General features: G+C 49.0%; 1 protein-coding gene across 1 annotated transcript; it reads left to right on the top strand.

Annotated features, from left to right (window-relative positions):
* On the top strand, positions 1 to 11,329 carry MDC1 (mediator of DNA damage checkpoint 1). Its single transcript, XM_033102542.1, is given in 17 exon segments — positions 1 to 139; positions 1,783 to 2,163; positions 2,249 to 2,324; positions 2,618 to 3,718; positions 3,720 to 3,778; positions 3,781 to 4,029; positions 4,554 to 4,619; positions 4,784 to 4,867; positions 5,240 to 5,455; positions 6,073 to 6,116; positions 6,557 to 7,022; positions 7,203 to 8,041; positions 8,120 to 8,239; positions 8,349 to 8,531; positions 9,159 to 9,284; positions 9,369 to 9,479; positions 10,420 to 11,329. Coding segments are annotated over 17 exon segments (4,425 nt in total). The 5' UTR covers positions 1 to 3; the 3' UTR covers positions 10,588 to 11,329.
* Positions 11,330 to 12,778: the final 1,449 nt, after the last annotated feature.

Below are 12,778 nucleotides of genomic sequence, written 5' to 3'. Positions count from 1 at the left end.
ATCATGGAGGACACTCAGGCTATTAACTGGGAGGCTGAAGAAGAGGAAGAGACAGAGAGGCCCAGTGAATCCTTGGGGTGTATCTTGGAGCCCTTAGGACGACTGCATATTTTTAGTAGTGCCCACGGACCAGAAAAAGGTCAGGCAGTATTTGGGTACTGAAGTACTGGTCTGTGGGGAGGTAGTTGGAGGGTTGTAAGAAGCTTTTATTTATTTTTATTTATTCATTTATTATTTCTCCCCCTTCTTCCACCTCCCCCCCACGCTGGTTCAAGCCGTTATTTCTCAGTCTAGTTGTGTAGGACACAGCTCCCTGGCCCATGCTGGTATTATGAGCCTTGCGCTCCCAGCCCCTTCTGAGACAGTCAGTCGCCAGTTGTCTGTCAGCCGCTCACAGCAGCTCGCAGCAGCTCTTGCCTGCTGCGGGCCACTCACGCTGGCCACTGGCCACTCATGGCAGCACACGGTAGCCCAGCTGCAGAGAGAGCTGTTGTTCACAATCTTAGCTGTAGAGGGTGCAGCTCACTGGCCCATGTGGGAATCGAACCCGCCACCTCGGCATTAGGAGCACCAACTGCCTGAGCCACCGCGCCGGCCCGTAAGAAGCTTTTATATATTACGCGCGCGCTCTCTCTCAAACAAGGTCAAACAATTAAGTTCACGAATTCATCCTAGAAAAAGTGGTACACATCTCCTTGTTGAATATCACTACGGTCACCTTCAAAGTACTCCCCTTGGGAAGCTATGCACCAACGCCAGCGCCTAGTCCACCCCTCAAAGCAATTTTGGAACTTTTACTGGAATGGCCATCAGAGATATTGTCATATTACCCTTAGTGTCCTGAATATCATCAAAATGTCTTCCTTTCAATATTTCCTTTATCTTCAGGTAAAGAAAGAAGTCATTGGGGGCCAGATCAGGTGAGTAGGGAGGGTGTTCCAATACAGTTATTTGTTTCCTAAAAACTCCCTCACAGACAGTGCTGTGTGAGCTGGTGCATTGTCGAGATGCAAGAGCCTTGAACTGTTGGCGAAAATTCAGGTCGTCTAACTTTTTTACTCAGCCTTTTCAGCACTTCCAAATAGTAAACTTGGTTAACTGTTCAGTTGGCACAAATTCATAATGAATAATCCCTCTGATACCAAAAAAGTTAGCTGGTTAGCTCAGTTGGTTAGAGCATGGTGCTAAAAACACTAAGGTTGCCAGTTCGATTGCTGCATGGGCCACTGTGAGCTGAGACCTCCTTAAAAAAAAAAAAAGTTTGGCAACGTTGTTGCAACAAACTCATTAACTTAATCTTCCGACTTTTTTTTTTTTCTTGAGGAGATCTGAAAATTTTTTTTACTGGAAATGGAGAAGAGGGGACTGACTGAGTTGCTTGTTCCAGGCAAGTGCTCTGGACTCACTGTAGATGACTTTACTTTGGTAGGAAAAGAGGGAGAGATTTAAATTAAAATCCAGCATGGTCTAAAAATGGGTAGTAGTGATAATGGCGCAACAGTGTGAATGTACTTAATGCCACTGAGCATTACACTTAAAAATGGTTAAAATGATATATATTATGTACATTTTACCACAAAAAATATCTGGTATGGATGGGTGGGGTGTTGACTATGAATAATGCATTGCATATGTTCTTTAATACCTAGACGTCCTAGAGCCTTTTATTCCTCGGTTGCATGTGAGGACCTTGAGTGAGTAGTGGGGTGCTTGATAGGAACATTTTCCTAGTAGCAGGCCAGGACCGTGGCCTTTGAATCTGTCTACCTCTCTAATTCTTAGATTTCCCACTCTACCTCGGAAAGAATGTAGTAGGCCGAATGCCTGATTGCTCGGTGGCCCTGCCCTTTCCATCCATCTCCAAACAACATGCAGTGATTGAAATCTTGGCCCGGGACAAGGCACCTGTCCTACGGGATTGTGGGAGCCTCAATGGTACTAAAATCCTGAGGCCTCCTAAGGTCCTGAGCCCTGGGGTGAATCATCATCTGAGGGACCAGGACTTGGTTGTCTTTGCTGACTTGCCCGGCCAATACCATCGCCTGGATGTACCCTTGCCCTTTGTCTCCCGTGGCCATCTAACTGTAGAGGAGACACCCAGGGTACAGGGAGGAACTCAACCCCAGGGGCTCCTGTTGGCTGAGGACTCGGAAGAGGAAATAGGTAAGTATGTGTATTGGGAGCATGGGTGAGGAGATGGGGATGGTGAGTGTAAAACTGTCAGCTTACTCCTTTCTACTCTTGACAGATCCTCTTTCTGAAAGGTGTGTGGTGAAAGAACCAAGGACCACGTCCTCCCCTATAGCAACAGTAATTCCAGAGAGGTGAGTGCTGAAGGGCCGGACACCTGAGTCTTCAGAAGGAGGAGGAACCAGGGTCTGGAGGGTCCATCTCTAAGAGAGAGAATTATCATGGAAGTGGGGGCGGAGAACGACACGTACTCTTTCACTCAGCTGAATTTTTCTTGAGTACCTTTCATGTGCCAAGTGGAGAACTAATTGCTGGCGCTAGAAAAACAAGTACTTCTTGTCTCTGTCCTCAAGGAGCTCCCAGTTGAGTCAGGTGTCCCTTCCTGAGAAACAGTCTATACACTCTTTCTCTTCTCTTCCCTTCATAGTGATGAAGAGGGGCCTTCCCCTGCCCCAGATGGCCCTGGGCCACCTTTGGCCTTCAACTTGGACAGTGACACAGATGAGGAAGAAAGTCAGCAGCCAGCAGCCGGGGAGGCCTCCTCAGCTGCCTCCTCAGCTGCCACTGCAAAGACAGAACAGCCTAAAGCTGCCGTAACTGAAATCCAGCTTAAAAAGGATCAGTGTTCAGTGAAGGAGGGAAACAATGACACAAAAGTCAAGAGGGATGAAAGGAATGGGGTGGTCCCAGTTGGGGTGATTCTAGAGAGGAGCCAACCTACTGGGGAGGACAGTGAGACAGATGTGGATGATGAGAGCAGGCCTCCGGGAAGGACAGCAGAGGTCCATCTGGAAAAAGCCCAGCCCTCTGGCTCCACAGACAGTGATACTGACGTGGAAGAAGAGGGGGTTCCCGCGACCCCAGCTGTGGTTCCTATGAAGAAGAGACAAATGTTCCACGGAATTGGTGCAAAGAGTCCTGGGGGACCTGGCCTGGCACATCTTCAAGAGAGCCCGGCTGGTAGTGATACAGATGTGGAGGAGGGTGCAGCCCCACTGATGGCCCCTCTGGAGAGAAGCCGAGGCCCCATGGTGATCCACAGCAATATGGATGACGAGGAAGAAGTCTCAGCAGCGCTCACTTTGGCGTGTCTGAAAGAGAGCCATGCCTCTGTGTGGAACAGAGATACAGATGTGGAAGAGGCCAGGGCCAGGCCTGTGGCCCTCCTGGAGCGAAGCCATACTTCTGCTGGGACAGACAGTGACACTGATGTGGAGGAGGAAAAGAGAGAATCTGTTCCCAAGGGTCACACAGACAAAGCACATTCAGACAAGAGCCAACCTCATTTCAGGGACTGTGACATAGAGATGGCGGAAGATAAGAGCTCCCCTGAAGTCCACCTGGAGAGAAGCCACGCCTCCACCACAGTGGACATGAACACACAAGTGGAAGAGGAAGTCCCACCAGAGCCAGCTGTCACGCTGTGGGAGAAGCATCCAACACATGTGGAAGCAGAAGGGGGCCCAGCAAAGCTGCCTGGGGGACATCTAGAGGAAGTCCAGCCTCCTCCAGGTGGGAACTGTGAAACATGCTGAGGGGGGTATATCCTTAGCAGCTCCAGCAGTGGCAGGTACAGGACAGGGTCAGCTCCAGCAGAAGGGATGTTGGGACGGAATGGGCTGCAGGAGAGCTCGGAGGCAGGGCCAGGGTGGTTATCTGTAGCACAAGTGGGGCAGGACCTCCTCCCTGTCTCGAGAGAGAACCTAACAGGTGTGGTGGTTGACACAGGCACTCCAGGGGAACCCACCCAGCTGCAGAGAAAGGGAGCCCAGCCCCCCACAGAAAATGGGAGAGACCCACATGTGGACATGATCAGAGACTCTGGAGACAACTGTGATGGTAAGTGCTGGCCTGCCTCCCCCTGATCCTTAAGGTGAAAGCTTATAGGGTGTCTTAGTTCATTCAAGCTGCTATAACACAATACCACAGAGTGGATGGCTTATGAACAACAAACATTTATTTCTCACAGTTCTAAACGCTGGCAAGTGCAAGATGAAGGCGCCAGCAGATTCAGTGTCTGGCGAGGCCCTGCTTCCCTGTTCATAGTGGCCATCTCACCTGTTCATAGTGGCCATCTCACCGTGTCCTCATGGCAGGAGGGCCCAAGGGTGCTTTCTGGGGTCCCTTTTGTAAGGACACTAATCCCATTTATGGGGACTCCAGCCTCATGACCTAAGCACTGCCCAAGGGCACCACTTCCTAATACCATCACTTTGGAGATTAGGTTTCAATATAAGAGTTTTGGGGGGAATACAAACATTCAGTCCATTACATACGGGTTTGGACTGGGGAGAAAATAGTAGGAAAAAAGGAGTTATGGGTCACGTATGATTTTTTATTATCCTGTATTCCTCCCCCAACAGATTCTAAAGATCTGGACCTACAAGCTACCCAGTGCTTTGTGGAGACAGAGAATCAGAGCCTGAAAGGTGAGGACATCTCCCTCATAGGGATACTGGTGCAAGCAGGAGGTGGGAGATTAGACTGGTGGTCCTCGAAGGGTGTGAGAACTGGCACGGGCAGGGCTGGAGACTGAGAATGGCCCTTTGAGTTCTGTGGAGGAGCTGTGCTTAGGCCATCTTTTCCTGTGCAGCAGTGCAGAGCATGGAGGATGAACCCACCCAGGCTGTCGTACCCCAGGAGCCTGGCCCTTCGTATTGCCGCTCCCAGGACCCAGGTATAAGAAAGTCCCCTCCTCTGTGCCCCTAACTTAGCATCCTTGTTTTATCCCTCTACATGTTTCTTTTCCTATTCTTCAATTATTTTGCTGATGTTTCTCTATCTCATTAGAAAAAAAATGCCAATTCAGTTGGACCCATAGAGCAGCTAGTCTAACATAAGTTTTAAGAGGCTACTGTGAGAGCTTTTATATGAAGGTATGGTCTTACTTTTTGAGACAAATATTAAATGTTTCAACTATCCTCATTATTCCCAATTTTCCTTTAATGACCCATATAGATTTATTGTTCATGGATATATCTTAATCCTATCCTATTCTCTCTCTCTCTCACTCTCTCTCTCTCTCACTCTCACTCTGACTCAACTTCAGGCGCCCTGGATGAGCCATGGGAGATCTTGCCTACACAGCCATTCTGCCCAAAGGAGTCAGAGGCCTCTGAGACCCAGCCCATTGCTGCCCACCTTGAGGCCCTTGGATCTTGCCCCTCTCCACTTAGGGCACCTCCTCGAAACCAGCATCCAGAAAGCCCAGTTCACACAGAGCCATTGAGGATTCAAGGCAGAGGGATGCAGAGTGTGGAGAAAGGCATGTGTACACCAAGATAAATAGCAGAGAGGGTGACCCCCAGAGAGGGCCATTGGAGAGGGAAAGCAAGAAACTGCCAGCGGAATGAGAGAGAGAAGATGTGATGGGAGAGGAAGAATTAACTCGGGTGATGCAAGACAGGGAGAGAAAATAGGCGTTGGCTAGAACCACTCAGAGACAACAATCTGATAAAACGGTGAAAAGTGCAAGTATGGAAAAGTATATGGAGAATGCGAAGATAGAAATTGAGACACCCAAGGAACTACAAAAGAAAAGGATAGTAAGGCAGACTTTTGTAAGAGAAATAGTTGAGAGAGAAGCAGAGAAACTGGCACCAGATGGGCTAGGGGTCAATGTACCTAAAGTGACATTGGAGGGAGGCTCCTGGAGAGGGGACACAGAGCGGGGGAGCCAGGCCCAGAAAGGGCAGGCCCCCAGTCCAGCAGCAGGGCCTGAAGTCGGGGCAGCGGACCTTCAGGGACTAGCTTCAGCCCTGGTAGCTTCTGGGAGCCAGTCAGGTGGAGAAAGGGGGACCCCAGTACTACCTAGCTCTTGTGATACTCATCCCCTCGGTAACTGCTTAGACCTCACCCATATTGTCGTTACTTTCTGTCTAGGCCACTTGAACTACAAGATGCCACCTGCTGAGAAGGCGTCTAGGGTGAGAGCTGCTTTCTCTACCTCCCCCCACTCCACAAGTCACATCTGCATCCCCTCCACTGCCCTTCCCACGCTGTCTTCCATTTTCACACTCCTTAGTTGGCTTCTATCCCTTTACCTTGGCACCTGTTGTTTTCCATATGTCTGTTTCCCAAGTTCTGTCTCCCTCTACCTGGCTCAGAAAGAAAGTCCCTTTCTTTGTGTTCCTTCCATCTTTTCCCAACTGTCCGTCATCCGTATAGTAAGAACACTATAGTGGTGATGTGGGGCGAGGTCTGTGGGCAAGAAGACGACTTCCTCCCCTGGCAGCTCCCAGTCTAATAGGAGATGGTCACAAACAGAAAGAGCAATGCCAGTGTGCACACTCTAACCCTAAGAACAGTATCCAGTCCTATCTTCCCCCTGCCTCTCCCTCCCTTACTTGCTTCTCTTTCTCCCCAGGGTGATCCAGAACCCCTAGGTGCTTATCTGCCTCCGACAGGACCTGAAGCCGCAGCCCCACTCCCAGACCTTCTCATTTCTCAGAGCCAAAAACATCCTGCACCTCAGCCCCTCTTTTCTCCCTCTCCACCTTTACAGCCACCCATTCCCAGGACCAGGCAAAAGAGGGGTCAGGAAGCTCCAGAGACTCCCTTGTCCTCAGAGCTGGACCCACTCCATGCAAAACCCAAAGTCAGGCCCCGAGGATCCTCCAGGATGACACCCTCTCCAGTTTCTTCTATAGCCTTGGAGCCCCACCCCACCACCCCCACAGACCAGCCCGTCAGCCCTGAGCCCATATCTTGGGCCACTCGGAGAAGGACACATAGGTCCCCTGCACCAGTTGTCCTCACAGCCCCTGAGCTGCAGTCTTCCACCGCCAAAGACCAGCCTGTCACTCCCAAAAATACATCTCGGGGCAGGACACATAGATCTTCTGTCAAGACACCTATCACCCCCAAACCCATATCTCGGGGCAGGACACATAGGTCCCCTGTGAAGATCCCTGAACCAATTGTCCCCACAGCTCCTGAGCTCCAGCCTTCCACCCTTACAGACCAGCTTGTCACCCCCAAACCCACATCTCGGGCCACTCGGGGCAGGACACATAGATCTTCTGTCAAGACACCTGTCACCCCCAAACCCATATCTCGGGGCAGGACACGTAGGTCCCCTGTGAAGATCCCTGAACCAATTGTCCCCACAGCCCCTGAGCTCCAGCCTTCCACCCTTACAGACCAGCTTGTCACCCCCAAACCCACATCTCGGGCCACTCGGGGCAGGACACATAGATCTTCTGTCAAGACACCTGTCACCCCCAAACCCATATCTCGGGGCAGGACACGTAGGTCCCCTGTGAAGATCCCTGAGCCAATTGTCCCCACAGCCCCTGAGTCCCAGCCTTCCACCCTTACAGACCAGCTTGTCACCCCCAAACCCACATCTCGGGCCAGTCGGGGCAGGACACACAGGACCTCTGTCAAGACCGACCAACCAATTGAATCCGCAGCCCCTGACCTTGAACCTCCCACTCCCACAGACCAGCCTATCCCCCCTGAGCCCACCCCTCAAGCCAATTGTAGCAGGAGGCCAAGGGCCACTAGGAAGCATGGGTTCCTTGCAGCTCCCATTGTCCACAACCCTTGCTCTGCACCCCCTGAACCTGACTCCCATTCCTCAAGGACCCGCAGGCGAGGAGCAGTGAGAGCAGCTGAGTCCCTTAGGACCCTTCCTGAGCCTGCCTTTGCCCAGCTTCCTGGGGCTGCCACTCGTGCTCCTCAGATCCAAAAGGTAGAAGCAGCAGGTAGATACAGGTCCACTCCAGAGCCCCAGTCTAAGGCCTCTCAAAACCACAAGAGGCCTTTAGGGAATGTGGATTCACCCCCACTTCAGAAACGGCTCCAAAGAGGGGACATCCCCCAGAAGACAGAATCCCTCAAGAAAGAGGTGAGGAGAGGCCTGGGGCCATGGAGCTGGGTAAGGGCTTGGGCTCAAAAACTCCACCATGATCCTTCTCAATCCCAGAATGAAGTGATCCCAAGACCAGGCAAGAGAAAGAGAGACCAGGCTGAGGAAGAGCCCAAGGGAATGCCTAGCCGCAGCCTCCGACGGAGCAAACCTAACCACGAGTCCACAGCCCCCAAAGTAGGAGAGAACGGTCATGGGGCTTTGTGGGAGGAGACCCAGGGGACGTGGGAGATGGGCACTGATGGCACTGATTGCTGTGACCGGCTCAGGCTAACCCCCTCTGCAGGTGCTCTTCACAGGAGTGGTGGATGCCCGTGGAGAGCGGGCAGTGCTGGCCCTGGGGGGAAGTCTTGCCAGCTCAGTGGCAGAGGCGTCCTACCTGGTGACTGATCGAATCCGCCGGACAGTCAAGTTCCTGTGTGCCCTGGGGCGGGGAATCCCTATCCTTTCCCTGGAGTGGCTGCACCAGGTGAGAGGCCAGCAGATGAGGACAGACCAATAGAGAGTGACGGAAGAAGACTGCTCACCTAGCATTCTAGACAGTGGTGGGAGGAGGAGGGGCAGGAAGGAAGGGGTGAGTAAGGCAGAAGTCTTAATTCAAAAGACACTGTGACTTCTGGGGTAGCAGTGGTGGCTTCCGCTACCACTAAGCCTAAGCCGTCGCAGTGGCTGCCTCTGGTGAAAGAAGTCACACCAGAGGAAGAAGGGTTACTAAATTAGGCCAGATTTTGCTAACTGGAAATAGTATAACAGTGCTGCTTCCTTGAGGAGAAGGACCTGAAGCATGAATGGATTCCCTTACGCTACGTTCTGTTTTGTCTTATAATGACAACAAAATGTACACTTGAAAAAAAAAAAAAACCTTTCAGTGTATGAATTCTGTGAAGCTAAGTTTCCTGTTAAAGTAGAATGCTTTGAAGAGGCATTGTAAATTCCATTTTTCTAAGGTAATCACGATTATCCTGGGAAAAAGAACAGTTCTTTGAAGACTAAAATAAAGGTGTTTTTCGTTATAAAACACTTTGAGTTCCCCATAAATGCGAGGCAGCAGAGCTGGGTGGCCGGCCTGAGCTCTGACACTGACTTCTGTCCTTAGTCCCGCAGGGCCGGTCGCTTCTTGCCCCCAGATGACTATGTGGTGACTGACCCTGAGCAGGAGAAAAACTTTGGCTTCAGCCTCCGAGATGCCCTGAGCCGCGCTCGGGAACGAAGGCTGCTGGAGGTGAGAGGCTGTGTTCCCATGCTTCAGCCCTCCCTCCAGAAGTTTGCCAACAGTCCACTGCCTCCACCATTTTCTTCCTCTTAGGGCTATGAGATTCATGTGACCCCTGGAGTCCAGCCTCCTCCAGCTCAGATGGGAGAGATCATCAGCTGCTGTGGAGGCACTGTCCTAGCCAGCATGCCCCGCTCCTATAAGGTACGTTCTGGATCTGCGGGGGTGGCAGCTGAAGTGGCTGGAATGCGAAAGAGCCGGAAGACAAAATGGAGGTAGAGGTGGGAGTGGAGGGTAGTGGGAGGGTGAGAGAAGACCTATGGTACAGAAAGAGATAGGGACGAGGAAATAGGTCTGCTGATTCCAAATGGACTTAGTTTTATTTTGTAGTTTGAAAAATTGCAAATATACCCAAAAGGAGAGAGAAGAATGCAGTGAACCTCCATATACCAATCCCTCAGAGTCAACAGGTTAATTTAGATTTTGCTACATATGCTCTATCTATCCCTTTTTTTCTTTTTCATTTTCTTTACTGAAGTATTTTAAAGGAAAGTGCAAACATTATTTCCTCCTACATACTAAAAATACACATCTCTAAGAAATATGTACATTTTCTTACATAAACACCATGCCATTATTGATCCATAACAAAATTAACAATAGTTTTCTCATACTCCATTAATCAAATTTCCCCAGTTGTCTGAAAATATCTTTTTACAGTTCATTTCAGGGTGTAGACAAGGTCAGTGTGTTGCTGCAGTTGTTACATCTCTTAATTCTCTTTTACTCCAGGGCGTCCCCGCAGCCCACCCAGCCTTTTTTATGCCATTGACTTCCTGCAGCAACTAGAGCAGCTGTCCTTTTAGAATGTTCCTTAGGCTGGATTTTTCTGCTTGCTCCCTGTTGTGTCATTTATCTTATTCATTTACTATATTTCCTGTAAATTTTGGTTAATCTGGAAGGCTTCAATAAATTCAGGTTCAACTTTCTGGCAAGAGTGCTTCATAGACAATGCAGTGTGCTTCGTGTGGCTTCCTATCTGGAGCTACTGTCTTAGTGATGCTAAAACTGATGAGTGGGCCCTCCGCCCATTTCTAGGGGACTTTCCCCCTGACTTGCCGTCTGTGCTCTCTGTCTTCCCCAGCCTCAGAGAGTTGTGGTCACGTGCTCCGAAGACGCCCCTCGATGCTCCATTCCATGTCGGGTCGGGCTGCCGGTCCTCTCACCTGAGTTCCTGCTGACAGGGGTGCTGAAGCAGGAAGCCAAGCCAGAGGCCTTTGTCCTCTCCACGTTGGAAATGTCATCCACCTGAAAACCCCACCCCAGACCAATAAAAGGATTAGAAAATATTTGGGAGAAAAAACTTAGGGCTTTGAAAAGGAGTGGGGTGTACTGATAGGAGGCTTATGGGAAAACAAAGATAGGGAGATTGGGAGCCACAGGTTTTCTTAAATGGCCATTTAAAGTAGGCTAACCTCGTGCTCAGATGTCGTTAGTGGTTCTCATCTCTAGCTGAACTGATGTACTTACTTCTTGGTGGTACACACAGCGTCCTGCCTCCCATTTGGAAGCCATCTCGCTTCCTCTTTAATTATTGGGGTTCTTAATTATCCTCCAAAAGATAGTGGAAACAATTTTGGTGTCAGGAACTTGAAGGATGTGAGTAAAGTTGAGGGTGGAGTGATGGAATGCTACTAAAATATTTTCCTCTCTCCTGGCCCGATCTTGTTAGAAGCATCCTTTAGCTTTGACTTTGAGTAAGTCTTTGCACTTTTCTGGCCTGCTTTTCCAGTATTTATAAAATTAGAGCTTAGGCTTAACCTCTATGATAAATAAATATTCATTCTGTGCCTTATGGTGTAGTGCAGTTTTTTTAATATGTTTTTTATATATAACATTTCTTAAATTTAGGTTTTAAAAGTTGGTTGAGGGGCGGACGGGTGGCTCAGTTGGTTGGAGCACGTCCTCTCAACCACAAGATTGCTGGTTCAACTCCTCGACTCCCGCAAGGGATGGTGGGCTGCACCCCACGCAACTAACAACGGCAACTGGACCTGGAGCTGAGCTGCGCCCTCCCCAACTAAGATTGAAAGGACAACAATTTGACTTGGAAAAAGTCCTGGAAGTACACACTGTTCCCCAATAAAGTCCTGTTCCCCTTCCCCAATAAAGTCTTAAAAAAAAAAAAAAAAGTTGGTTGATTACAAGGATATGGAGAAATTGGAACCCTTATACATGCTGGTAGGAATATAAAATGGTTTAGCCGCTGTGGTAAACAGTTTGATAGTTTCTCAAAAAGTTAAACATATAATTACTGATGAAAATATTCCCCAGCAATGAAAATGACCCAGCAATTCCACTTGTAGGTAAACATCTGAAATAATTAAAATATTTTTTCACAAATACTTGTGTACAAATGTTCGTATCAACACTTTACAAGAGCCAAAAGATGGAAACATAAATGTTCATCAGTAGGTGAATGGATAAACACATTGTGGCAGACCTGTAAATGGATTGTTACCAGCCATAAACAGGGATGAAGTACTGATCTATGCTGCAATGCTGAGCATGAACCTCAAAAGCATTATGCTAGATGAGAGAAGCCAGACACAAACGTTCACATTGTCTGATTCCACTTACATGAAATACCCAGAATAGGTGAATCCATAGAGAGAGTGGTGGTCGCCAGGGGTTGGGGGAAGAGAAAAGAGGGAGTGACTGCTCACTGGGCACAGGGTTTCCCTTGAGCTGATGAAAATGCTTTGGAACTAGGCAGAGGTGATGGTTGCACACATTACAAATGTACTGAATGCCACTGCATTGTTCTCTTTAAACTGGTTCATTTTATGTCACGTGAATTTCACTTCAATTAAAAAAAAAATTGGTTGGGGCAGCTGATTAGCTCGGTTAGAGCACGGTGCTCTTAACAACAAGGTTGCCTGTTTGGTTCAATCCCCGCATGGGCCAGTGTGAGCTGCGCCCTCCACAACTAGATTGAAACAACTACTTGACTTGGAGCTGATATCCTGGAAAAACACATTTAAAAATAAATAAAAACTTAAAAAAAAAATGGTTGATTAGTTTTGTGCATATTTCTGCAGATAAGTTATACGTAAGTATGAGCTTTGCCAGACACCATACTGGCTTTTAAACGTAGGACAAAATAAATGTCAGTCCTCTTGCCCAGTTCAAAGCCTCATGCTGTGTGAAACTGTCCATGTCACTGAGGTCCATGGAATTCCTTACAGTATCTGCTGTCTCTCTAGCCCCACTTAGCACTCCCATCTCATGACTAGTATCTAAGTGTCTCAACTTAAACTGCCAGAGAATCCCACAGCTTGTAGCACATTGTGTAATAAGTGTCTCTGTCAGGGGCCTGGCAGGAAACTATGGCACAAATCAGGATAATTTGGGGAGAGTTTAATAAAGTAAAAAGTACAGAGAAGTAGGCAGAGTGTAGCGAAATCACAAAGAATACTGCAGTACCCACAGCTGTGTGGTGA

This window comes from Rhinolophus ferrumequinum, chromosome 3 (genome assembly GCF_004115265.2).
Source record: "Rhinolophus ferrumequinum isolate MPI-CBG mRhiFer1 chromosome 3, mRhiFer1_v1.p, whole genome shotgun sequence".
NCBI lineage: Eukaryota > Metazoa > Chordata > Mammalia > Chiroptera > Rhinolophidae > Rhinolophus > Rhinolophus ferrumequinum.
This window is presented reverse-complemented; position numbering and strand designations above follow the sequence as displayed.